Here is a 27,629-nt window from a genome sequence, read left to right as displayed (position 1 = left end):
CATACTTTTCTAATGTCTCCATCACCCTCACCTTGAAGCAGGAGAAAAAATTAGGAACAACAGGTAAACACAATGAATTTAAGACAGGTTTCTTTGGGACCTGGGTTTTTGGAGAGGGGAATCAAATCACTAATACCAATAGGAAGCAAAGCTATGTTCCACTGTACACCTTTGTTTGGCTGTGATGAGCAAACGGCTCTCCTGTTTAGCAGCCTCCAGCTGTCATACATTCATCCTCTGCTTACCATACTTTATTATGTATCCAAGCAACCAACCAAAAAAAAAAAGCAGAAGAAAGTTCTTAGCACAGCTTGTACACTTGGGCTGGTCTCTGGATGCTGACTGCCAGGCTCTCTCAGTGTGACAGAGGAGAAATAAGCCATCCAGACCACTGGGGACCACATTTGCTGCTGCCTCGTCATTAGCCATCACTCTCACTTTTGAAGCTTGCCAAACAATGACAAATGCCTGACACTGGGGGAATTCAAGTGAGGACATCTCGCATTCGTGTTAATGTTTTTTTTTTTCCTCCCCCTTCATGCAGGAGTGGAGGGGAGGAGCATGGCATATGATGGGGAGGGGGGAAAGGAGGTGGTCTATGCAGTGAAAGTTAGCGAAAAAAAAGGAAAAAGCTCAAACAGGAACAGACCAGTTCGTAAGTTGTGGAGTATCCTGTTGCAGTAATGGCTGCTTGCACGTCCAGACCACAGCACCACTGCAAGGGAGCTGTGCCAAGCTTCCCAGTGGGATCATCTGATATTAGCCCTTGGGGACTCGATTGTAAAAAAATCAGGCTGGGATGTTACGTGCCAAGTCAGCCCTTAAGCATGTGGGTGACTGGCTTGTATTTGTCATGATTCATTATTGTTCATGAAAATTTGACACCTCTGGCTGTCTTAGGTCCTGTATTTAGCTACAGGCTAGGTACAGTACATGAAAGCCTCAAGACAAGTGTCCCTTAGCAATGCTCCTAGATTCTAGCTGAACAGCAGTGGAAAAAACCAATGTCCACGGCTCATTTGGTCCCTTCCTTCTTTGCCTGCTCCACAGAACATCGTCTCCCCTTTGCTCCAAGGGAAACTAGAAACTGAACTGAGACACAGCACGTTGGCTCAGGTGAGAATGGAAATTTGGGTAGGCCCCAAATTGTGGTGAACAGGCAATGACCAAAATTGTGACATCACAGCAAATAACTATTGCACTTGCAATATAGACTAAGTTTGCTACCTAAGCTCTGGGCTTCAGGGTACAGGGTTCAAAAAATGTACACTTATTATTTTGCTTAAGCCTGGCATTCCCACAACCAGATTTGGAGCATAGTTATGGGTGGGCTTGTATGTTAATTGAGCGGGCTGTGACCCATACCCCACCTGAGTCCTTCGTTGCTCACAGATTAAGCTGAAAAAAGATAGGGGAATACTTAAGCCTGATAGACTATAAATGCATATCATAATGATGACTGTAAAGCCTTCAAAAGGAGCAGCTTTCAGCCACCACTGCACTGGACTGAATTTGAACTTCTGGCAGAGAGCTATATGCTTCACATCCCATTACCAGTCCCTTAAGTCATAGCCATCAGCTGTGTGGGGGTGTAAAGAGGATAAAAAACAACCAAGCAACAAGCAGAAGTTCTGTTTTTCCTAATGCTTTTACGTGTTCTTACTGCATTACTTAAAGGAGAGTTGTCGGGTTTTTTATTTTATTTTTAGAGGGGGGGAAATTGCACTTAGTCCATAATGTGGTAATGTTTATGGACTAATCTGTTTTGGCATTTGGAAAAAAACAAACCTATTTTGAAATGACAGACATATCAAACTTTAAATATCATCTTCTGTTCAGACCCTAGACATATTTTTCCCTTTTTCACAGAGCTACTAAAGGTATGTTTTAACCATCAGGCTTCAACAAAGGAATGTAGCAATTGCATCTGGAAAAGCCCTATCAGGGTAAAGCCATGGTCCACCATAGTCGAAGACCAAACTCCCTTGATTTCAGTGGGATCAGGGATCAGTTTTACCAATAACTTGTTCCCCTCCAGTCCCTTACCCTGCGCAGGACTGTTTCCTGTAGTTTATTTAAAACTGTTACACTATTTGATGTGTCCATAGGAGAAGTGAATGGTTCAGTAATGGGAGATGGGCAGCAGTACTTTCATCCCAAATAATGCAAAGTGGTAAGTATCCAACAGCTGTTTGGATATTCATATGGAAGCAGTTTAACAATCTTAATAGGGGTATCTACAAGTGCTATTAGCACATGGAGGTAGTTGTTTATTGCTCCCCGGCGCTGCGTTTGGATGTGCACCCAGGACTGCAACATGCTGAGGCAGGTCAGAGCAGCTCTGGCTGGCAAGGGGCCCCGCAGGGTCAACCTGCCAGCCCAGGGCCTCTCTGGCCAGGCTCAACATGCTGCCGAGGGGCTGGCTGTGCTACAAGGGCGCTCCAGTGCAGGGCTAGCCCACAGGCTACGCTGCACTGAAGCAGCCTCATGCCTCCACCAGCCCCGTCAACACCTATGCATGCATTGCCGGGCACTAAAGAATGCCACCTCAAGACAGTGCTTGTATTTACAAGTACTACCATGTAGCAGAGGTAATTAGTTTCCTGTGGCCTAACAGGGTGTGGACATTGAGACTTTACTGCAAAGCTAAATAGGCAGCTCTGTAGTAAATGCTAATGCAGAGCTAAATAGTCAGCTCTGCATCGTGTAGGTGTGCCCATTAATCACAAAAAAAATCTACCATTGCAAAGGATATTTAAAACACCTCCTTGCTACTCTCTCAAATTAGTCTAAATAGAGCAAACACAAATGGGGCTACTTTCTGTAGTTATTTTGGTTTTTTTCTATAGTTCAAGAACACGGGTGGGGAGTTTACAGAGAAACATACAGTAGTACATGTCTAGGCTGGACCTATTTGGGACTGTTCAGGTAGACAATTGCCAGGTCAACCTGATACGGTTCCTTAGCACAGAAAACATTTCTGAAAAAATACATGCAAAGGAGGATGCAGTACAGGGGAGGCTGAATATAAACCGTGCATAAGGGAAATATGAATCAGGCAACCTTCTGAAAGTATGTCAGGAATTTACCATTCTGGATTTCACCATGAGGGGCTAGGGACAATGGGATTCTTACTTGAAGGAGTCTTTGCTATGCATCCTGTATTAGTTAGGTCTTGAAAGTTTAATCTCTCTCTCCAAATCATTTCCTGACTTCTTCTAGTGGGTTTGTCTTCTAAGCCCAATGTTCTTTTATGTAGCTTTTGTTGTGTGAATTATACAATGTATTCAGGCAAGCTCTGTGTACCATTGTCCCACAGGTAACTCCAAAGAAAATTTCAAACATCAGAGATGAAAGGGATGTTCTACTGTGTTCCATAAATACTGCAGTTTCTACTTGTGGCTCTGCTCTCTGTGCATTTGAAAGGCAGGAACATCCACGATCCACTTTCTTGTCTTTTCTTTTTAGAACAAGTAGCACAGGGAAGCCCAAATATATTAGTGTCTGATCAGTTTGCACTTGCCTTTCCTGCTTCCATGTGGATCTTAGCTGCAGGTGAGACCTAGGGAATAGATGTTTTATTGAAAGCCTGACCCTGAATATATTTTCCTGGTGCCAGTTTTTTCTCCCATCTTCCCTCAGTAGCCTGATTTGCTCCAGCTGCTGTTCAAAACTGACTTCAAGAAGCAAAGTTGAGGATGGCTAAATCTGACTGCAATAACAAGCAAGGAAGCTGGAAGGGGACTGTTTTGTATGAGAACCTAGAAGACCAGTTTCCACCTGGGCTAAGCTTACTAGCAACTTATCAAGAGAGAGGACTTACCTATTTCCTGCAGCCTTTCAGTCCAGAACACTTCACTATACGTTTCAGCATTGTTGTTTGATGCATACAGACTTTTCAATGAAGAACAACAGGTATACTTAGAACTTGTATATGCTCCTGCTGTACTTAAAGCAATACCTTTGTGTATGCAGAGTAGGCAATTATGCATGCAAAAAAGCACTTAGACAAAGATCTACTGTGTACCGGCAATTGCTTGTTTGCACAGACAAAGATTCAGAGTTCTTCCAGCACAATAGTTGGGTATTTTTGCAAATGTTTCTCCTGTGATCTGCTCTGCAGATCTAGACACACCAGGGATATAAAAACTTGGATATGAAAACTGAGTAGGACACCTAGCTACCCATAACTATAACCAGTTCATTCAGTTCTTTCCCATCAGTCAGGCTCCAGATACAGCAAACTAGGTGGGAGCCTGAAGCCAGTGACTGTGGGTGCTGATCTGCAAATGCACGCACTGACACTCCCCACACTGTGCATACCAATGCTCCTGTGACTCTCAAATGCTTCAAAACGGAGGTGCAAATTCTTGCAAAACATGGAAAAATCTGATGGCCTTTAGGGATGCATTGTTTTATTTTTGAAAGTTCTCTTATTGTTACCCTCAGTTGTAGAGACCAGTGAATTAGTTGGAATAAAAATAAATTTAAAGATAACCTAATAGGGTTGGATAAAATTTGACCTAATTTTGACCTTGCTTAAAACCAGTAAATATCTTATGTAAGGAACTCATTGTGCTCAGTCTTTAGGGATTGTTCTATTCCGAGTACAGAGAACAGGCTTAAGTATAGTTAGACACCTGTGCATATGTAGGTTTACATTTTTTAAATCAGATGACAATTTAAGCACACACACACACACACACACACACACACACACACACAGGATAGGCTTAAATTAGCCAGACATAAAGAGACTCAGAAGATCAGATTCATTTTGGAAACTAAAAATACACTACGAGCAGTTCATAAACGCTGCACATACTTCATATTAAACATAATTTTGTGGACTTCCAAATAAAATTAAAAAATCAAAGCTTCATCTACAATTCAGGCAAAACCTTAATGCATTTTTAGTAGCCCAGAAAAACACAACTAGTTTATTTTAAATATCTGTGTCTTTTCTCCTTAAACATCTTAGCACTTTCTGGGTCTGAACTGATCGAAAAGGAGAGTGCAGAAGACAATGAACATTTTTTTCACTGAAACTTTTTTAATATACCAAAAATTGCCTTGGTTTTCATAAAAATATCATTTTTGAAGACAATTCTAAAAGGAAAATTTTGCTTCATTAAAATTATTTTTCTTCTTTTAGACGCTTTAGAAATTGGAATGTTTGTAAGAGTTTTTCTCCATAGTCTCACATTTTTAAACTTTTGTGGGGGAAAAAACATAAAAAGAGAAAATGGGGGAAGGAAACCTTTAAAAAATGGAAAAGAAAAGAAAATGTGTTTTTTCCCCAGTTAGAAACAAAACATTTGGCTCTGAATTTTTGTTAAAAAAATAAAAATGAAAAATTACAAAGATAATTAGAGTTAAACAGTAAATAATAATTTCTTTTAAAATATTTGCAGAGAATAAATTCTGTTTTTCAGTAGTCTCTTCCAAAATACCAGAAGAATACCTGATCACACCCATATCTTCCGCTTCTTTTTGTAGAGTCACCAGGCCAAATTAGTATCTAGTATCTAACAAGAGAGTTACACCAACTGTTGGCTTAGCCCAAGGCATTCAGAATAATACAGGCTTTTTCATGTGAATTTCTGAAAAGAATCTCTCAAGCAGCTCACGTGTATGCCCTTGAGTAACCAATTTATACCTTTACTACGCAATGTTCCTTCACAAGGACAGTTAGTGACACTAACTGCACACTAGCCGAATACTACTGCGCAGTAGCGTACTAGCAGTTTTTGCTATGACATACTACTGTGCAGTAGTATTAGGCTACTGCGCATTTAGCGTCTCATGTAGACGCACCCAGTGTCACTATAAACTGCCTTCTGAAAAATTTTAAAACCTTTATTTATCTAAGCAACCAGGGCCAAGACTTTCAGTTTTCAGTCTCCTAATCTTATGAGCTGTCAAGGTATTTGGGTTATTCTTTTGTTAGCCAGCTGATAATGGTACATTCAGAAGACACACAGTACAGTGAAGTGCTATTCCTATGCCCTTATGGAGACTCTCAGCTGCCTGCAAGAGTTACACAAAGCAGCTGAGCATTTGGCCCCCAATCTTGCTGACCAGAGATGCAAAGGTTATTCAGGTAACACTTTCATTAACATTAGGGGCACAACATATACATGTGCAAACATGGAACAAGGATTTAATTACAAAATTTACACTGGGGGTCTGCAAAATTTGGGGGCAGAGTGCCAAAAACACCTGCACCCTTGACTTGTAAGATATTGGTGTGCCAGAGCCATAAAGGAGAAGCCATAAGGGAGCCAATCCTTGCTGTACTAGTGGAGCCCCAGCCCCTTCCCTGCCATCTGCCCCAAGGTACGCGTGCCAAGCAAAATGCCTTCACGTGCCACACTCTGGCACCCATGTGAGGGGTTGCCTGCCCCTGCTTTATGTATACTAGTACTCTCTATGGAAGAAGCAAAACCATAGCATTTCTTGAAAACCTGGAAGCCCTGTAGTTCCATATACACTTCGCCCTCCAAACTTATGCAAGTTTAAAATCCCAGTAAACGCTGAGAATGTGATTAACCTTCCCACCCACTCCTTGCTCATTTCTTTCTTTACAAGAGGTGTTCCCATGCCAGGTGGGACCAGCTTCTTCAAATGCGGAGCTACACAAAGGCAGACTAAGACGGTTCTGTTGAAATTACAAAACACTATACTTTTAAATAGATGCTGAATTATTTAGTGCCTTCACACTGTCCAAATGCTGTGTTCTTTTGGTAGACGATGGCTTGGTTTCCCTCCCAGCTCTTTTGTTATGACAGTCGGTAAATAGAGAGATATTGCACTCCTCAATAATTTACAAATAATAATCCATAAGGATCATGCTCAACCCCTGAGTTTGGGTTACAAACCAAGCACTGTGGGAGATGAAGAGTTGTTAGCTTGCTTCCGGTCCTGGAGGAAACAACTGGCTCTGGACTCCTCATGGCTGTTTAAAATGGAACGCTAGATTTGATTCATTACCACTCACTTCCTGGATGTTCACTATTCATCATCTGGCAGGGGTCTAGGAGATATAAATTACATCGCTTTGGATCAGCTCTTCATTCTCGAATTGACACCTTCAAAAAATAACAATAAAAATACTTACTATACAACAGGAACGTACATAAAGCGAGATGGTCTGAAGAAATGGTCCCAGAGCTGGGCAATTATAATTTTAGCACATTAATCCTAGCTTTGGCACACAGCCTGCTGTCAGTCTCCCCATCTATCTGGGATTTAGCATTCCCCTGCATCACAAGGTTGTTGTGGAGACACATTCATAGAATAGTTTGAACATGCAAAGAGCAGCACACGTGCTAAAGATTATTAAGTATTAGCATTGTTATGATTAATTATTTCTACTGTCTAGAGGTACTTAAAAACTTTTAATGAATTACCACTCAACTGCCTAGCAGGAAATATTTTGAAGAGAGAATTTTTTAATAGATTTAGTTATTGTTAAACTTTGATGATACACTACAACCAGAATTATACAACTTGGGTACATAAAGTTGTACATGCCCAAATCTATGTCCAATAAATAAAAGCAGTCTGATTTCAAGCTATGCTGAACATCTATACATCCAACTGAATTCAGTGGAGGAGACAGGTGTTCAGCACCGTGAAAATCCCATTACATTTATGATGGGGTCTAAATGCAATTTAGAAGGTTAATTTTAGACACACAGGTTAGAAAAGTTTAGCTTATGTCAATACTGTCCCAAAATGGTTGTTCTGAGTTCTCTAGCACTATTACAGCTTTAAAATTCTCCAGTCATTTTAAAATAGTAAAATTCTTTCATTCCCTTCTATTATCCCCATGTAAAATCCCAGTTATAATACACAGTTCTACATTTGCTTTACAGAACAAAATCCAGATTTCATTGGATTTGAAAAGAAAAATTATATCTAACACTCTACAGGCACGGAAAACTGGAAGTCCCAATTAGTGCAATTAAAAGACTTTAAAATGTAGTTAGCTGAAAACAGCTAGTAAAAGTGCATGACTGCAAAAAAAATCCTTTCACTTTATACCAGTCTGGTATAATATTTCCTTTTCGAGTCACTGCATTCCTGCACTCATATCCCTCTGCTGTTTGCTCTAAATGCCCAAGTGAAGCCCATGGCAAAATGTACTTAGTATCCCAAGACTGATTAAGTTGAAACAACAGGTGGAATGAATAGAGAGTCCCATTTTCCCTTGCGGAGCTAACTGTTCAGTTCATTTTAATAAGGATAAGCTCACAGCATTACATTCCCATGCCTGGTGATGCTCCTTCATGTATGGGTCTGCCAGCATAAATCTTCATTTGCAAGTTCAGCCATTCACACCAGGATGGTTGGCCTAGAAAAGAAAGATGATTGTTGCTATTCTTGAAAGAAATCTGTGCATGGCAAGTTCTCTGTTCTGAGTCCAGGCTGAGTAGCTGGCATGGGCACTGGTGACCTCTTACAGCTGGCGAGAAAGAGCTCTTCTTCCCAAGGCTGTAGCATAGCTTTGTGTGAGGGAGTGGGGCCTAGGAGCGGCCGTGAACTCCCTAGCACCCCCTACCGTCACGTTAGGGTGGACTCAGCACCCTCAGAATCTCGCCCGCCACAACTTTGATGACAAATAAGTTGTATGGGAGGCTACCTCTGTTCCCCTAGTTGACGGTACCGATGTTCCTGCCCCTACTCCGAAATGGGGTATTTCTATGCGCCCCGCCTTAAGGGCTGTGCGTGCCTCCAACCTCCCCTTCAGCACGCCCCAAGCCTCGCAGCTGTTTTGTGGGACATTTGTACGATCCCTCGCCCCTCTGGTGCCCTCCTTCTCTCTCTCGGGCACCCTGGGCTCCTCGCCCACCTGGCGCCCCCTTGGGCCGGGCTCCTATCTTCCAGCCCGCTCCCTGCGCCCTGGGCCTGTCTCGCCGGTATCTGACTATCGCTGGCGTCCCCTGGGTCCAGCTCACTACCGCCACCCTAATCCCGGCGCCCTTGGGCCTAGCTCGCTACCGCTGCCCTAATCCCGGCGCCCTTGGGCCTAGCTCGCTCTCTCTCTTGTTCTGCCCCACTCTGGGGCCTGGCCCTCCCTGGGGCCGCCACCGAGCGCTCCTTCTCTGCCCCGCTCTGGGGCCTTGCCCTCCCTGGGGCCGCCACCGAGCGCCGAGCGCTCCTTCTCTGCCCCGCTCTGGGGCCTTGCCCTCCCTGGGGCCGCCACCGAGCGCCGAGCGCTCCTTCTCTGCCCCGCTCTGGGGCCTTGCCCTCCCTGGGGCCGCCACCGAGCGCCGAGCGCTCCTTCTCTGCCCCGCTCTGGGGCCTTGCCCTCCCTGGGGCCGCCACCGAGCGCCGAGCGCTCCTTCTCTGCCCCGCTCTGGGGCCTTGCCCTCCCTGGGGCCGCCACCGAGTGCCGAGCGCTCCTTCTCTGCCCCGCTCTGGGGCCTTGCTCTCCCTGGGGCCGCCACCGAGCGCCAAGCGCTCCTTCTCTGCCCTGCACTGGGGCCTTGCCCTCCCTGGGGCCGCCACCGAGCGCCGAGCGCTCTCTCTGCCCCGCTCTGGGGCCTTGCCCTCCCTGGGGCCGCCACCGAGCGCCTCGCGCTCCTTCTCTGCCCCACTCTGGGGCCTTGCCCTCTCTAGGGCTGCCACCGAGCGCCGAGCGCTCCTTCTCTGCCCCGCTCTGGGGCCTCACCCTCTCAGGGGCCGTTACCGCGCTCCGCACGCTAGGGGCACAGGCGATCGCCGCCGTGCCTGTCCCCTTGACCCTTCTCTGGGTCTGGTTGCCCCACTGGGCAAAACACCGCCCCTATGGGCTGGTGTCTGCAACCCCGCACACCGCGCCTCCCTGGCGCAATACGGTGCCTCTCCAGCACCGACAATAGTGCCCCGCTGGCACTGTGCCCCTACTGGGCACCGGGAACCCCCAAGCTGCTGGGGAGCCCCCGTGAGGCCTCCTCACTCCCCTACAGCATCACCCGGTCCTCCGGGGCAAACTGTAACATAAGCTCAAGCCACCCGGCTGTAACATAAACCACACAGAGTCTCCCTGCTCCAAACATAACACAAGCCCCCACCAGGGCTCTCAATCCAATCTCCCTTCAGGGCGTTCTTGTTCCCCGCATCATCGCAGCCGGTTAGCAAGGTAAGGCTGCGACCACTAACTCAGGCCACTCAGCTGAGCCGCAGAGCTCCTGCTCCTGCCGCAGCCAGAAGGGAACTGTGAGGCAGGCTCTGGCCTAAGCTGTTTATAAAGGCCCGGCCCTGCCCCCTTCTGGCCATGTGACCCGCCTGGTCGCCCTGGTAACTGGCACCTGAGCTGCCCTGGTCATTGGCAGCTCTGCCAATCACACTCACAGTCAGGGGGCACTTAGTGACTCCGTGACACTTTGTATCCATTCCATGGTTGCTAATAATGTCATCTCAGGGCTGGATTAGCTCCCACACGCCTTGTGCATCTGCTCCTTGGGGGAAAGTGTCTACGTCATAGTTTCTCAACCTGTGGTACGAGTACCCCTGGGGGTACGCAAGACACAGGCAGGGGGTAAACGGGTATCCCAACACTCTCTCTCTCTCGCCCTCTTTTCCTTTCAAAACTATGGCAAAAAAATTTTGTGTTCTGCACATTAAAATTCCCCAGTAATAATTTGGCATGCCTGGGTTCGGCCCTCCTAACTTTGGATAACATCACTTCTAGCCCAGGTACATACTTGAGTTGTACACCCCTGGTGTAAAAGGTGGCAACCCTATCCACACCAGATCAGACATCTGTCATATCATGGCCTTATATACACAGCCCTTCTTCCAACATATAGCACGCATTAGTCTGTAAATATAAAATCCCCTGGAAAATTGAGTGTTGGGGTACTTATTAAAGTTTTCAGAAGTTAGGGGGTACTTGCTACTTAAAAGGTTGAGAAACACTGATCTACGTGACCCTCCTCACTAACATCTGATGAAGAGGCTGGGGGGATGCATGCGGTAGGGCATTCACAGGTTCTGCCCCTCCCTTGCCATTGAGACCTGCTGCATGTAGCTTGTAGGGAATACCTGCAAAGCTATATTCCAGCGCCTTCTGTGGACTCCCAAAATTTTGCCAGCCATGCAATAAACTTTGCTGGAACCAGCACCTCTGGACTTTCTGCACCTATACCTTGAGTGCCCTCAGAAAACACCAGTTGGCACATGCAGACTGTGTACTGCTCAGTTATCCACTCCACCTGCATAAATAGAATAAAAGGTGGTTGATTATGGACAAATGCTGGCAATAACTCCAGATGGCTTACTAGACCAGAGTGATTTAGATTAGACATTAGGAAGAATTTTTTTACAAAAAGGGTGGCCAGAGTCTGGAATGGGCTTCCAAGAGAGGTGGTGCTATCACCTAACTTGGAGGTCTTCAAGAAGAGGCTTGACAATCACCTAGCTGGGGTCGTCTGACCTCAGTCCACTTTCCTGCCAGGGGCAGGGGGTCGGACACGATGATCCATTGGGTCCCTTCCAACTCTATAATCTATTAATCTAGACAGACTAAGACCCAGGTTTGGAAATTTTACTTCTCAGGTATTTGCATTATAAGTTGGTGTTATACCTTTGGAAGCATTTTGCCTATGATGCACTGCTGTACCTCTACTATATATGTAAGTTAACTAACATGGAAATAATAATTTTTACTTTGAAATTTATAGACTGAAAATGACATATCCTAAAGCTCGTTGAACATTATCTGTTGAACATTTTTCCAACATCAAACTGGATTTTCAGTCAAAAACAGAAGACCTCACTGGCCAACTTCGCGGACAACACCAAGTTATGGGGAAGCGTGATCATGCTTGAAGATAGGCTGCAGATACAGGCGGACCTAGACAGGCTGGCAAGTTGGAGAGATCAGAATCTGATGAAGTTCAATGTTGAGAAATGTAAAGTGCTCCACCTCAGGACGAGCAACCCCCAACACACCTGCAGGCTTGGTGGCACCAAACTGACTAGCACCACGAATGCTGGAGGTAATAATAGACCGCAGTATGAGAATGAGCCAGCAGTGCAATGCTGTTGCCAATAGGGGAAAAATACTCAGGCATGCATCAATTGATGCATCTCCAGCAAAACCAAGGAGGTGATTCTTCCGCTGTTCTCAGCACTGGTGAGGCTGCAGCTGGAGTACTGTGTCCAGTTCTGGGCACCGCACTTCAGCACGGAGATAGACAAGCTTGAGAGAGTCCAAAGAAGAGCCACCCGCATGATCAGAGTCTTACATGGCAAGCCATACAAGGAAAGGCTGAGGGAGCTGGGACTCTTCAGCCTGACAAAAAGAAGGCTGAGAGGGGACCTGGTAGCAGCTTACCGCTACACTAGGGGAGTACATCAAGGGCTCGGTGAGCAACTGTTCACCAGGGCACCCGAGGGCAAAACCAGGAGTAATGGCCACAAATTCCTGGAAGACTGATTCAGGCTCAACATTAGGAAAAACTCCTTCACAGTCAGGGTGTCCAGACCATGGAATAAGCTCCCTCCACAGGTGGTGCAATCACCTACCCTGGAAATCTTCAAAAAGAGACTTGCTGGGGCCACCTGACTCCGGTTATCTTTCCTGCTTGGTGCAGGGGGCTGGACCCAATGTTCTTCCAGGGTCCCTTCTGGCCTTACAATCTATGAATCTCTTGTTATGATACGTATATAATATTGTTCAGATAGGTCTTCTTCAGATAGGGGTGTGATTTGTTACCACGGCACACAACATCTGGTGTGGACCCAGGTTTTCCTACATAAAGGTGCCTCACACCTTAGTTCCCTTCCCTGAAACTAATCAAACAAAGCCCTTTTGAAGTGGTATAATTGTATTCTTTAATTAGACCACCATGGTTGAAGGACTGACTTGTGTATTTACCTATACTATCCTTTCCTTTTATATCTTCACTTGCAGACATGAATGAAGACAGGAAGCTCGGAGGCACTCGGGGAAAATGAAAACACCAAAAAGTTAACTGAATGTTTCCGATCCCTGGCAAGGTCTCCTTTGAGTTTCACATGCCGATTCAGACCAGCTCAAACCATTCATCCCTGCCTTCCCCCGCACTTCCGCCCTAAACTTCCTGGCATGCTGTGCAAATGAAGCGCTGGCTGGTGAAGTGGACAGCACCGCCTGTTGTACCACGCCAGGTCCCCTTGGGCATATCCCTGACAGGTGTAACACAGAGAAACAGCATCCTCTCAAGCACCCGGCCTCTGTATTATGTAGCAGCCATACATTGCTGTGTTGCTAGGTTTGGTTTTGTTGCTTTTTTTTTCCCCCTACCCCCTCCTCATCTCCCTATGATATCAAATGTGCTTCTATTGATTTCCTCCCTGCATTTGTTTTTGTTATTCATTATTAATGGGATCATTTTTCCATCCTTCGTGCATGAAGGCAAATTTTGTGTAAAAATCAATTGAGTGAGCGCCGCCGATGGCTTGTTTGGTTTTCTTTGCTTTCATCTCCTGTGCGCCATCCCCGGGAGACGGAGAGCAGGATATTAGGGAACAAGCACAGAATGGAAAAAAAAAAGTCAATTGTTAGTGGTTCAGAAACCATGTAAAGGGACCTGTCTTGCTGAATCTCTTTCTGTGCCTCATATGCATGCATTTTATTGAGCTTTTTTTTTTAATCTTCCAGCCCAGGTTGGATTTTACCTCCTCCTTCCCCCTCCCTCACCGCAATCATTAAAAGGGAACTCCCTTTCCCATAATGATGGCAGCCACAGAAAGAGTTGGCTTCGTTTTTTAGAGGAATCAATTATTGCAGGATGATTCAACAGAATGATTGAGCACGAATAGGATTTGACCCAGCCCAGTCCCTCCCTCCAGTGTATGAAAAACCAAATGGTTCAGGGCCCAGACTTAGGAGATGCTGAGCTCTGCATCATTTATTGAGACTGATGGCAGCATACAGCATAAGCTATTGGTCCCTGTAGTTTTACAGGATCAGATCCCTCAAGAGGAGCTTGTACCTGGTGGGAAATTTTCCCACTGTATTGTATTTTTTTGTGCAATGCAACTCACCATTAAATTTTTCCCCCTAGAATTTTGATGGAGTTACCGTAGAGGTAAATTTGTTCCAGGGCTCTGGGGCAAGGGCATGAAGGGAACAAAGATGGATACTGGACAGGCCAGTGGAGAAAAGAAACAGAAAAGGAAAGGCAAGAAGCTGGTTCTTCTAGATCTTGAGGGTTTGTTTTTTTTTGCTTGTTTGTCTGTTTTTTGTGAATAGAACATCTTCCCCAACCCAACCTGGAAGCAAGCCTCTGTACTAACTCATGGTGGGGCATATTTTCACACTAGGACTATTCCTGACAGTGAGGAAGATCGTACAAATTCACTGCCACCATATTACAACTTCACATTCTTAGTGCTAAAGCATAAGAAAGCTGTCTTAGCTCCTGTTCATAAAGAGCTTCTGACAGTTGCATTGCAGACTCCCGTCTCAGTTTAGGTCTAGCTTTCCCTGCATGGCTACAGGGTCTGAAAAATTCAACAACACATCATCTCTTTATAATTTTCATTTGGTCTCCAGGGTTTAAAGAAATATAATCATCTCCTGCTGCATGTCAGAGTCTATTTAATGTAGTATATAATCTTAAAGTAGGGCTATAGGAGGTTACATTTATTTTAAAAAATCCCCAGGAAACCTACAGTGCAACAACCTTTTTAATACCACAAACATGGAAACCACAAGGGACTAGGCTAGCGTGTCTGACTCAGGAGCTCCATTCAGCCCCGTGAAACAGTAATGAACAACTCAAGGCCCCAAACCTACTCATGACTGTATATATATTTTTGCATCACGTAGTCCCATCGAAACTTTTGACAGTATTCCCTTGCTGTGTAAGACATTCCAGCTGTACAGCCCAACATTTGGTATATGTTACTGGTAGTTTGCAAATTACCTTCTCTTGATTATAATATTGACAGATCCTGCCCAAATGCGTTACCTTTTTAGAATTTGCCATTTCAATGTGTTTGCAGATCCTCAACAGTTCTTGCTCTGTAGGGAAAAAATAAAGAGAAACATGAAAAGATATATGATTGTAACATAGGTCAAATAATAATGATGGTACAGAACTCTTTCCTGCCATGGCAGGGGGTCAGACTAGATGATCTACTCAGGTCCCTTCCGACCCTAGAAATTATGAAACTATGAAACTATGAAATATTCCCAACTACTTGGAGCACATGAAAGGTCGGGCATTTTGGCTCCTGTATCTCAGTGAGTTATTTTGGAAGCCCATGGGAATGTGGATGTGGAATTCCTTGGAAGCTGGAATATCAGCTCTGTGTGACTGAACTGGAGTTGTATAGAAGTGAAATGGAGGCAGGCAGGTCTCATCTAAACTTCCCTTAAGCACCTTCCAAATTACAAGTCTGCAGTATTAGGTGCCATTAACTAAATAAGTGAGTGGTGTTGATGGGCAGGACTGAAGGTTCTTGGATGAAAAGAGAAGCGTCTCAGCAGTTAGGTGGATTGTAAAGAGTGGTGTGCTATGGAGTGGCTAGAAATAACAGTCACAAGCTGGCAGAGGGTAAATTCAGATTAGACATCAGGAGACGCTACTTCAGTGTCAGGGCGGCTAGGATCTGGAGCCAACTTCCAAGAGAAGTGGTGCTGGCTCCTACCCTGGGGGTCTTTAAGACAAGGCTAGACAATCACCTCGCTGGGGTCGTTTGACCTCAGTACTCTTTCCTGCCATGACAGGGGGTCGGACTTGATGATCTGCTCAGGTCCCTTCTGACCCTACTAACTATGAAGCTATGAGTATAACCAGCATGAATTGATCGTGATCAGGGTATGGTATAAGAATGGCAGCTGGACATAGCTCCAGGGGTATGAGTTTGAGCCCTGCTCTGAGGCTGCCCTAGTTGACCCAGCAGTAAATAAGTAGCTGATCATTTAGGCTATGGGGTTAAAGGCAGGTGAGTGTGATGCTAGCAACATCACTGCCCTGTCTGTACCCACTGGCTACAGATACTGGCATGTCTTGTCCACACTAAGTCTTTGAGACGTAAGGTTTTGGGTGAAGTGTTATCTGTTCTCTTTACCTCGGTTTTTTGTTGTTGTTGTTTTTTGTTTCATTCGGCAGGATTGGCTAGAGTGGTGAGGAAGAAATTCATGTGACACATGCCAGCACTGTGCTTGTGCTAATCAATTCTTTTAGACCTGCACTTTAATAGCCCTTAATTCTATTGCAAATTATATCTCAAAATGATCAGAGACAATAGTTAGGGGAAAAGCTCTGTGTCAAATCTGTTTGTCCTCTTGATTTAAGGGAGTAAGTTGGAGCTTTGCAAAGTCTCAAACAGATGAGGCCTATATATTTCACATCTCTGGTGCAGAGAAAGGCACATTTTAACTCTATAAGCAGTAGCCCAGCTGCTCATTCATTCAAACATGCTTAAAAAACAATTAAAGTGAATATTGTAAGGTTCTGAGACAGGCCATCATCACACCATCTGGAGAAGTGATTTGTCCACCACAGAGACTCTCTTATCTCGGAGTAAGTGCGCTCACAGAGAAACACTAAGCAAAGTCAGAAGCAAAGTAAAACTGAAGCTGAAGTTAGATTCTCCTTTTTTATATCTGGAATAGATATATCTGGTAGATGGGTCAATTCAGAGAGAGGACACAGCCTGAACAAAACAGATTGTTTTAATCAGCCTTTTATCTTCAGATACAGAACTGCATGATAAATACTGCTGCTATCTGATAATTAAAAACAAGGATTTAAGGCAGTGATTTAACTTTTCCTGGTTGTGATCCCACTTACTGACAGACAGTTTCATGTGACCACCCATTTAGTGTCGCGTGCCTGCCATGAACAGGGAGCATGGACTTACTATACCCCCACTGCTTCACAGTAATGGTCCCTGTATCCTCTCTTATCTTGTGGTGAGAGCTAAACTACTGGGAGGCCAATTTACCCCAGAATAAAACCTGGGTAAATTGCACAAATTTAGCTTTTAGCTGCCACAGCATAATTGCAGGCACTTGGGCACAGAGATATAACATGACAGTCTTGCACCATAGGCATGAGTGGCACAACCATCCACCAGCTGTGATGGCTTCGATTTTTCTTCTGAAGTGAAAACGCAGGACTGCTGGGTCCCACACCCCTGCCTTCCCCATTCATAATTATGCACTGGGCAGTTATTGCAGAGCAGGTAATTTCCCATCCACTGTTATTTGCAGGCATGTTGGGTAACTGTCAGCTGGGGGAATTAGCAGCACATGGCACCACTCATAGCTAATTTTTTGCTAATTTTTGTTGCTGTCTGCTGGACTCCCTCCAATTGATCCACATCCTTTTTGTAGTGGGGGTCCAAAACTGCACACAGGACTCCAGATGTGGCCTTGCCAGTGCTTAATAGAGGGGAATAATCACTTCCCTTTATCTGCTGGCAACGCTTCTACTAATGGAGCCCAGGATGCCATTAGCCTTCTTTCTTTGCAACAACGGCCACGCTGTTGGCTCATTTTCAGCTTATTGTCCACTATAACCCCCAGGTCCTTTTCTGCAGACCTGCTGCTAGCCAGTTGGTCCCCAACCCATACGGGTGCATGGGATTGTTTCATCCCAAGTGCAGGACTTTTCACTTGTCCTTACTGAGCCTCATGAGATTTCTTTTGGTCCAGTCCTCTAGTTTAGTCCAGTTCTCCAGTTTGTCCAGTCTGTGTGTCTGAATCCTATCCTTACCCTACAGTGTATCTACTAATCCCCCCCAGGTTGGTGTCATCTGCAGACTTGCTGAGGGTGCACTCTTATGCTATCTTCTAGGTCGTTGATGAAGATATTGAACAAAACTGACCCTAGGACTGACCCCTGGAGCACTCCACTTGATACCAGCTGCCAACTAGATGATCCATGCTGACTGTTCTTAATCACCTTCTCCTCCAAGTGCTTAGAAATGGATCCCTTGAGGATCTGCTCCATGATTTTTCCAGGGGCTGAGGTGAGACTGACTAGTCTGTAGTTCTCCAGATCCTCCTTCTTCGCGATCTTAAAGATGGGCACTATGTTTGCTCTTTTCCAATCATCTGGGACTTCTCCTTATCACCATGAGTTTTCAAAGATAATGACCAGCAGCTCTGCAATCACATCGGCCAACTCCCTCAGCACCCTCAGGTGCATTGCATCTGGCCCCAGTCTTACATTCAGTTTTTCTAGATTGTCCCTAACGTGTTCTTTCACCACTGTTGCTGCTCACTTCCTCCACAAACTGTGTTGCCCGGTGCAGTAGTCTGGGAGCTGACCTTTCCTGTGAAGGCTAATGTAAAAAAACCACTGAGTACTTCAGCCTTTTCTGTATTGTTCAGGCAAGGCTGATGAACTCAAACTGGTGGGCTGTAGAGCATCCTACGGGAGCAGGGGTGCAGGGAGGGTTTGCAGCTGGCTGGGAGTGTGTGTGGGGGGGTTGGGTTTTGCAGCCTCCCTGCTACTGACTGGAGTGCCTGGCCAGCTGCAAACCCCACAAGTCTGAGTTCACCAGCCATGTCTGGCATTGTCTGTCACTAGGTTGCCTCCCCCATTCAGTAAGGAACCCACGCTTTCCCTGATCTCCCTCTTGCTGCTGACATACTTATAGAAACCCTTCTTGTTACCCTTCACACCCCTTGCTAGCTGCAACTCCAGTAGTGCTTTGGCCTTTCTGAGTTCAGCCCTGCATGCCTGAGCAATGCTTTTATACTCCTCTCTAGTTGTTTGTTCAAGTTGCCACTTTTTGCAAGCGTCCTTTTTGTGTTTTAGCTCCCTGAGGAGTTCTCTGCTACGCCAGTCATTATATCTAAGGGACAGAGGGCATGTCTACATGTCCATTAATGTACAGTAGTTACTTCAGATTTAATTTAGCACTTAATGAAGCTCTAACTAAATGCATGGTAACTAGAATTACTCCAGAGTAGCACCAGCACTTGAATTTTTAGTGATGCTTACTATGTAGTAGCCTAATACTACTGCACAATAGCGTATTAGCACAGTTTTTGCCTGGCACGCTACTGTGCAGTGTTATTAGGCTACTGCGCATTAAGCATCTCGTGTAGATGCGCCCAGAATGACTTGAAGGATTGGTAATAATCCTTTTTCATTTAGTTTCCATATTTGAATCCAGCCTGGATCAATAGTGACTGAAAGTAATTATCATCTAGTAATTATTTGACATTCCAGAAGAAGCAAGTTGGAGGTCTTAGTGTAAGCTGTCTTCTTTCCTCAAAGTGACTCATCAAGGAGAGGTTGAGAGAGGTAATGATGGGACATTTCTATCTGTGCAATATTTGAGAATAGGGGACTTCACTTCTCAAGACTAGTGTCTTTATCCTTTCAATAGAACTAAATGCACTGAAAAATATCATATTATATATCCACTGATCTAGTTTCCCATTTTGTAAAGTGTCAGACACTATTGTTATAATTATTACTTAACTAAGAATTTTAAAACGTTTGAAGTAATAGTTCAATTAAAGATGAAAATACAGCAATTTATGTGTAATGTATCCCAGCAAAGGCAACAAAGCTGCATCAAAGATTATTTTGATCCAGTGCACCCCATCCTAAAACCAGCACAAAACCTAGCTGTAACAATAATCAGTAGCCAAATGTAGACCTGAAATAAGCATCTACAAAGCTCATTGATTTAAAAGAGCTGTTTGTTTATTGGAATTCCAAATTAAATATCATGGGGAAAAAAGAAAAGGTTCTGTGTTATTATATTCAAGGTGCATTAATGAAGCTGTATGGGAGAACTGTATACAGAATCTACTGTGGGCCTAAGGCTTTTCTCGCTTGAGCTAATAAGCCCAGCGGTAATGTTCTTTAAGGGGAGCAGTATGTGAGGTCAGAATTTGGCATGAGGTCACATTACTTCCAATATTATAGCTATCCTTAATGTATTGTTTTGTGCCACAGTTTATAGTTTCAGAAGCATTACATGTTTTATACATCAAAAGAAACAAGCATATCGTTTCTCCCTCCTAAGCAAGAAACAGAGGCTCTGATACTATGGCTTCAGTGGGATACTGTTAGCAGTGCTCTAAAGGACTAATGCACAGAAGTGTACCAGTCTAGACATGGAAACAAACTAAAACTACTTTCCCATCCTTTGTCCAGTTGAGGATGAGAATGAAAGTCAAATATATTTTACCATTGCATTAAAAACAACTTCCTTACTCAAGATGCATGGCCAAAAACAGTATTTCAGTGCTGAGGTAATGTAATCAGAAAGTATCTTAACACATAGCCCCCCGGGACTAATGCCCATGTTATAATTTGTACTGGCTGGAGAATGACAATTTCATTTCAAGACACAGAGGTTTGGTTTGGTTTGGTGCTGGAAGAAAGACAAAACCTTTCAGTTGTTTTTTGTGAAATGGAATTGTGCCAGAAATGTCCATTTTTGGATCATAGAGGTCAGGGTTTCAATTTGGGTCTCTCTCTCTGATGCTGAATGGAAAGTTCACCCTGGACTTCGGAAGCCTTACAGTTGAAAACATAATTGAAATGTTGACATTAGTGTCAAAATCGACATCTTGGCTTTGACGAGAGCACATTTCAATATAAATAATATTCCCGTCAGCTCTAGTTAGAGGTAAAAGGGGACTTTATAGTAGGTTACAAATGGAATGAAGAAACAAGTGCAAGAACCTTGTATGTGGGTAGAAGTCCTGGCCCTCTTGAATCATGACATTGACTTCAGTTATACTAGCAGTTTCCAGTTGTAGTAACAGATTTCAGGTTGTGTTGGACTCAGGAGCACAGACTAAATGACTGCAGCAACAGCTTCAGTATTTGTCACACTCCCGTGTGTTCCTACTGGTAAAAGAAATCTGTATTTGCTACAATCCGCTAAACAAAAACCCAGAAAGCATAAACTTTTAAAATTCTGAGAGGAGTACAAGGCTTTGGTATTTGCTATGACTACCCCGCATCACATCTTTTTTGTCCTTTGTACTAATAATTGTATTTTTTATTCATTCAATTACAAGGAAATTGACACGAGACATTTATATTAGCCAGCTTAAAGCCCAGCTAATGGAGGAGCCTAATGACTAATTGATCAGATCCCAAGCACAACTACAGTGCAGAGTGGCCTAGAGGAATTTATGCAATTAGTTTGGGTTTGGTAGCAATTGAGTGCATATAAAAGTAAGCTTTTTATAGCCTTGATTTATGAGGCTTGGACATTGAATATATCTGCCAAGGAGGTGAGGAGGCAAGAAGGACCCCAGGCACCATCCAGCCCCAATAACAAGCCTTATTGTTTTAGCCAACTGAAGCTGAAATGGGTGAAGGGGGGAGTATAGAGGTAAGTGTTCAGGCCTGGAGGCAGGAACTTTCAAGTCCAGTTTGCAGAGGATCATATTCACAGGGCTTCATTACGGAGTGCAGGTCTCCTCCAGGCAGAACAACAGGAGTAGATATGGGTGTAGAACAGGAGGGGAGGGTGCTGACAAGCCCTTTTCATTAACAGCAAAAAAGGCTGTCTCTCTGAAGGCTGGGAGCCCAAGCCAGCTGCCACTTCCCCCCATTTTAGGAGACAAGGGGCATGATGCTGCTTCTCTTTGAATCCAAGGGTGGGGTTTATGTTGTTTTGAATAGAAGCAGGATCAGGCCCAAGCTGATCAAGTAAACTGTTTTCTTTTCTTACTGTTTCCACAACCTTCCTAGGCAGGCTCACAAGCTGCTCAGGCATTTTGTGTTAGCATCCTCTGTGTGTATGTCTACATCAAGTATTACTGCCTCCTTATTTACAGAATCACAGGGTTGGAAGCATCCCGAAGAAGACTCGTTTAGTCTGAGGCCCTGCAGTAATGAAGGTTAAACTGGAAAAAAGAAGGGGTGGGGAATGAATCCCTTGAACCTTCTATTACTTGACCCGCTTTTACTTTCCAGTATGCAAAAGGCACCTGCAGGGCCAAAACCTTTGCATTTGGGGGACGATTTGAAGAAAATACCCCTGGAACCACTGGCCTTTCTACAACCCAACCCAACTGCCACAATTTGTTTTGTCTCTTCTTTTTTTTTTTTAAGTCTCATTTTTAAGAAGAACGGAATGATCCCCCTCCCCCAGCTTTACAGGGCCAAAGATTCTTGGTTAAAATCTGAGTACTTCCAGGAAAATAAAAGCCAATAGTCTGGATTTTCACTGGTGAAACCCAGATCAGTTTCTGGCCCGTTCCCTACTCAGGGAAGAGTTCTCCTGTCTAAGAAAGGGGGAGGTGATAGTTATTCTAATGGATAAAAACAGCCTTGAGAGGACCCAGGGCGAGGCCCGCAGGACACAGACTGGCAGAGGATGGAAGGGGAGCGCGGCATGGGGGGGCTGGAGGGAGGGGGCTGTTTTTTGGAGCCGGATAGAAATCAAAGCAGCAAGCAAGCCAAGGGCCGCAGGCACCAGCCCCGGGCCGGCTCCCAGGCGCCTCCCGCGATGCGGCGCCGGGCCCCCGCACAGTGATGTGCTTTTACGGTGTCCGAGAGCCCGGGGGGGGGGGGGGGGGCACAGGCGGCCGGCGCGGGCCGGCGCGGGAAGACTGAAGACGCGCTATACGCGGGAGGGGAGAGGCGGGAAAGCGCGGGGGGGGGGGTGGCGGGAGGCGGAGGTCCCGCTCCCGGGCGCAGGGCCGGCCCAGCAGCCGCCCCGTGCGGCCCCGGCGTCGCACGTCTTCAGGATCGGGCCGGGTGCCGAGCCTTGCTCCGAGGAAGGCCTCCCGCCCCGGCGGCGTCGGGGGGAACGCGGGAAGGACGGCAACAGCCCGGGGACGGGGAAAAGCGCGAGCCGGAAACCCCCGCTTCCCCCCCTCGCCCTTTAAATGTCTTCTTTGGTGGTTTTTTAAGTTGCCGTGGGTTTTTTGTTGTTTGCTCGTTTTTTGCCCCGGTTGGTGTATTTGTCCGAATGAAACCAATTATTCCCTAGAAGGAAAATGCAAGGAGGACCGTCCGGCTTGCCCCCGCCCAGTCTCCGGGCTCACTTGCAAGCGGGGGTATTTGTCGTGGTCACGCGCAGGTCACCTCGGATTTAGAAAAGGTTTTCTCCGCTGGACGCTTCAAAAGCAACGTGGACGTCCGCTAAGAGCCCTGTGATCTGGACGCCACTCCTGCGCAGGAAAAGCCAGCAGACCCCAGACCCAAGCCAGCAGTGACATGCAAGACACGAAGCTGAAAGAAATTCACAGGCTTGAAGAAAATGCGAAAAAAATATATCTTACCTGGGGGTTTTGGGGGGTGGGAATCCTACCCAGGCCCGTACGGCGTATCTGCTGAAATCCTGGTGGACAGCTGCGAAAGGCTGCAGCCGGGATTGCTTTCTGCCCTTTTTATACCGCGATAGCCAATTAATATTGCATCACCCTTATTTTAAATTTTCAAAACCCACAATATAATGTAATGGCATAAGGCTATTTATTATTAAAGGACATTTGATTGGGGGCAAAAAAATCGTTGGGGCTGATCGGAAAAAAAACCCAAAAGATCTAGGAAACGAAGAGGTGCTGTATTCTGGTTTCTTAGGAGTCCTAAACTTGAAAGGCTGAATTTTGTAAGGTGCTTCCCGGGGGTGGAGGGGAAAGACCCCCAATTTAAGGTCTCTCATTGAAGTGCTACGGTGAAATATTCAGAAGATACTTGGGCGTCCATCATTAATTTTTAATCGTTAAGGTGCTTCTGGGAATCATAAATAAAAAGCCCTCTCCCCCCCCCCTTTTAAACAGCATTAGAAATGAACCTGCGATGGAGTTGTTCGAGGGAATTTTTTAATGCCATTTTCGAGAGGGAAATTTCGTTTGGGCCAGTGACGTTCCCGCACAAGAAAGCGGCTTTCCCTTCCAAAACCTAACTAAACTTTGGTTTTACAGAGGGAACCCCGGTCCGAGTCCCCCCTGGCTTGCAGCAACCCTTGGGCTGCTCGGGAGCTAGGTAACAAACACGGCAGATTATTCCCGCACAATGATCTAGAGGAAAGTGAACATTTCCGCCGTCCAGGGGGACAGAATAGATTTCATATGTGTATAAATATAAAGATATATCTTTCTGGGACAGAGACATCATGATCACGCTGAAAAACAGTATCGAGGCAAATCAATACATGGAAAATACAGCAGCAACGAGACAAGCGGATGAAACTTTCCAACTCCTCCACCCAATCCTAGCATCAGGGTAACCGAAAAGGAAAATGTCATCGTCATCCAAGCGGCTAGTCAAAATGTAGAGCAAGAAAACAGCCAAAGCAGCAGTGCAACTGGTAAAGTTGATATCCAGTATGACTTTTAAGCCCCTTTCCACTCTCCAGTAGAAAAGCGCGAGCTCCAGCTCACCATTCGTGATACTTTCCCCCCCACTTCCCGCTGTGAAAAAAGGCTCCATTCGGGTTGAAAAATAAAGCATTTATTTCGGAAATGAATCCAAGGGGAGGGGCGGTCGGACAACACGTATTTCTGGGGGGATTCCGAGGGCAATAATAAATAACTAAAGGAGGAAGAGGAAGAGGAGGCCACACAAGCACTCAAACTATCTGGGATAAAAACTAAAAGTCTGAAACGGGCAGGGCGAGAGGGCGAGAAAGCTCATTGCAAATGCTCAATCCAAAAGAGCCCCGGTCAGCTTTGTGCATTACACAAACGGAGAGCCGGGCTCGCGCGGGGGAACGAGCTCGGACCGAGGACGAGGCGGGGCGGGGTGGAGGGACACTTGCCCGGGTCCGTGGAGGCGCGGGCGGCTCGCCCCTGCCCGGGGCGCTGCGCACGTCCGTGGTGGGAGCCGCAAGACACGGAGCCGCCTGGGAACAAGCCCCGACCCTTCCCGCAGCTTCGTCTCTTTCCCTTCCTTCCTTATTATTTTTTCCTAGCAAGGGAACAACACAAGAAGTGGCTTGAAAAAATCCCTACAAACCTAGCTAGTGAGGGAGTGGTGGTGTGTGTGTGTGCTTGGAAGAAAAATCATAGAAAGAGCAGCCCAAGAACGTCGCTGAGTAAAAACAGGTTTCGTTCGCTTTCCCTGGACCAGCGGCCGGAGTAGAAAAGGAAAGGACTGGCGTCGGAGCCCGGGCGGCAGGCGGCCGCGGCCGGGGGAGCCGGAGCGGGCAGACGGCGGAGCCGGGTTAACCGGGGTGCAACCGGGACTTTCCGAAAACAGCCTCTCTCCTTTCCAAATATCATTCGCACATTGCCATACCCCCCCCCAAACTTTCCCCTTCAAATCTAGCCTTTCATTTCTTATTGCGATGCAGTTGGAGAAACCAAACGACCCCCCCCCCGCCCCGAAAGTGACACCCTAGTGCACAAGAGACACCGCCACCGACCGCGGGGCGGCCAGACGCGGGTCTTTGGAGGTTGCTTTTTTCTGTTTGTTAGTTTTGCAAGAAACGAGGAGCACGGGGGGGCCGCCGGAGGCGAAGCCGCTGGGGCGGGGCGGAGAGCCCTGCTCCCGCCGAGTCCGGCCCGGCCCCGGCCCCGGCCCCGGCCCCGGCCCCGGCCCGGGCAGTCAGTGCACCGCCGAGTACTTCATGCGCTTCTGTTTCTGTCTCTGGTTGCAGAACCAAACCCGCACCACGTTTTTTTTCAGGTCCAGTTTCTCCGCGATGGCCGCGATCTTCTCGGACGAGGGCCGGGGCTGGATGGCGAAGTAGGCTTCCAGGGAGCGCTTCTCCGGGGCGGCGATGGAGGTCCGCTTGCGCTTCCTCTCGCTGCCGTTGAACAGCTCGGGCTTGGTGTTCTTCTCGCGGTAGGCAGCTTCAGCCTCCTCCAGCCAGGCTTGCAGCACGGGCTTCAGGGCGATCATGTTGTTGTGGGACAGCGTGAGGGACTCGAAGCGGCAGATCGTGCTCTGGCTCAGCGAGCCCACGCCCGGGATCTTGAGGTTGGCCAGGGCCGCCCCCACGTCCGCCTGGGTCACCCCCAGCTTGATCCGCCGCTGCTTGAACCTCTCGGCGAAAGCCTCCAGCTCCCTGGGATCCGACTCCACGTCGCTGATGCAGGGCATGCCGTTGTGGGTGGAGACGGGGTGGGGGTGCCCCATGCCCATGGCTTGGTGCAGGTGCCCCATGGCGCCCAGGTGGTGCGGGTGAAGCTGGGCGGGCATCACCGTGTGGTCGGGGGCCCCCATGCCGCTCACGCTCAGCGAGGGGGAGATGTGGTCCAGGAGGTCTCCATCCAAGCCTTGGTGCACGGCGTGGTGCGGGTGCGAGGTCAGGGCCGAGGGGTGCGAGATGGGCACTGTGGAGGAGGTAGACGTGCATGGGACACTGCTCATGGTATGGTAGGTCGCGTCGGGCTTGAAGGGATGGCTCTTGCCGTGGGAGACAATATCAACAGCCGCCAGAGCTTCTGCGCGGGCCAGCAGACTCTCATCAAAGCTTCCAAATATATTGCCCTGGAGCTGCAAGCAAGAATGCGCATACCGGAGTCAGTGGGGAATACTGTCAACTCAGGATTAAAAAACATTTCCAAGCACAGAGATTCCTCCTCAAAGCTCAGGTCATAAAAATTAATATGAAGGCAGAAGCTTTGCTTGACTAGACATGTGGATCAGAGACAAGAGTGAGAGAGGGGAGAGGGGGAGAGGGGGAGAGAGGTTCAGAGATCCGCGATTGTTCTGGCGACATGAAAAAAACATTAAGCGAGTGCCTGTCAAAAAATGTGCCTTAAAGCAGTAATTATGCTTAATCTACATACCTGCGGGGCTGGAAGGCAAACTCTGCGCATCGCCTCTGAACTGGAGTGCAAGCTGGAGTACTTGGGCTCCTGGAGGGCGGCGTGCATAGTGAACGGCTGCTTGGCGTTCATGGCCATCATCTTTGCACACCTTGCAGGTAGGCAGCCCCTGACATAGATTCAGGGTTGTCTCTCTGGCTTGCTCCTGTCAAAGTGAGCTATTTTCAGTGACAGAGCTTCCCTCTCCCTCTCTCTCCCTCTCCCTCTCCCGCTCTCGTTCCCCCCACCTGCTTCTTCACTCATCTTACAAGCAGCCTGCCAGGGACGGGACGAGCGCGCTGTGCGCAGGCGCCGCACGGGAAGGAGCCGAGGAAAGCAGCCCGGGCAGTCCAAGGCACGTCGGAGCCCAGATGCCAGTGCCAGGGCCCGGCCATGGGAAGGAGGGAGGCATCGGGGCTGGGCTTGAAGGCAGGTGACGACTGAAGCCCCCCCCCCCACATGCGTTGCTCGTATTTTTAATGCGAAGTAAAATGGAGCGCACCAGAACATGCCCATTCGGATGCTCTTTGGGCCGGGGGGCCCTGGCCAGGCCGGCGGCAGAGGCCTCAGGGCGAAGGGACTTCACCTTCCCGGCCATCGCAAGGACTTCTGCAAAACCTGGGAGAGACAAGACAGCCTGGTGGGGCCACGTCCCGGCCCCACGCAGCCCTCACGCCCTGCCCGCGGGCACGGCGGGCGAGCACGCCGTCCGGCGGCCGGACTGGTCACGGCTGGGTGGCAGGAGTGAAGTGCAGGGCCTGGCCTTGTCCCCACGGGACCTAGGGGCCAATCGCTCGCCTTGGCTTCAACCAGGCTTCGCACATGGGCGCGGCGACCCGCCCTAGCACCTCTCTGCCCCGCTCCCGGCGCCCGCGCGAGGAAGGGCGCTGCTAAGTGGAGCGTCCTGCCATGTCAAGTCAGCGGTTTCCAACCTGACTTTTCC

At 47.2% G+C, this 27,629-nt stretch overlaps 1 protein-coding gene and 1 long non-coding RNA gene across 3 annotated transcripts; both read right to left on the bottom strand.

The window, feature by feature from the left end:
• Window positions 1–5,035: 5,035 nt before the first annotated feature.
• On the bottom strand, window positions 5,036–23,287 carry LOC149856277 (uncharacterized). Of its 2 annotated transcripts, none has more exons than XR_016444503.1 (4): window positions 23,210–23,287; window positions 14,952–15,004; window positions 8,261–8,359; window positions 5,036–7,091 (listed from the first exon to the last, which is right to left on the bottom strand). It is a non-coding gene; the product is annotated as an uncharacterized LOC149856277 (long non-coding RNA). The 2 variants fall into 2 exon arrangements; XR_016444502.1 differs by having other exon boundaries at window positions 8,269–8,359.
• A 2,087-nt stretch (window positions 23,288–25,374) lies between these two features.
• Window positions 25,375–26,865, bottom strand: POU4F3 (POU class 4 homeobox 3). Its single transcript, XM_090064854.1, has 2 exons — window positions 26,669–26,865; window positions 25,375–26,372 (listed from the first exon to the last, which is right to left on the bottom strand). Exons 1-2 carry the CDS (start codon window positions 26,786–26,788, stop codon window positions 25,479–25,481), a joined length of 1,014 nt encoding a protein of 337 aa, XP_089920980.1. The 5' UTR covers window positions 26,789–26,865; the 3' UTR covers window positions 25,375–25,478.
• Window positions 26,866–27,629: the final 764 nt, after the last annotated feature.

Source organism: Crocodylus siamensis, chromosome 10 (genome assembly GCF_052110815.1).
Source record: "Crocodylus siamensis isolate JL-2025a chromosome 10, ASM5211081v1, whole genome shotgun sequence".
NCBI classification, from domain to species: Eukaryota; Metazoa; Chordata; order Crocodylia; family Crocodylidae; genus Crocodylus; species Crocodylus siamensis.
The sequence above is the reverse complement of the archived record's forward strand: the minus strand, read 5'-3'. Positions and strand labels throughout refer to the sequence as shown.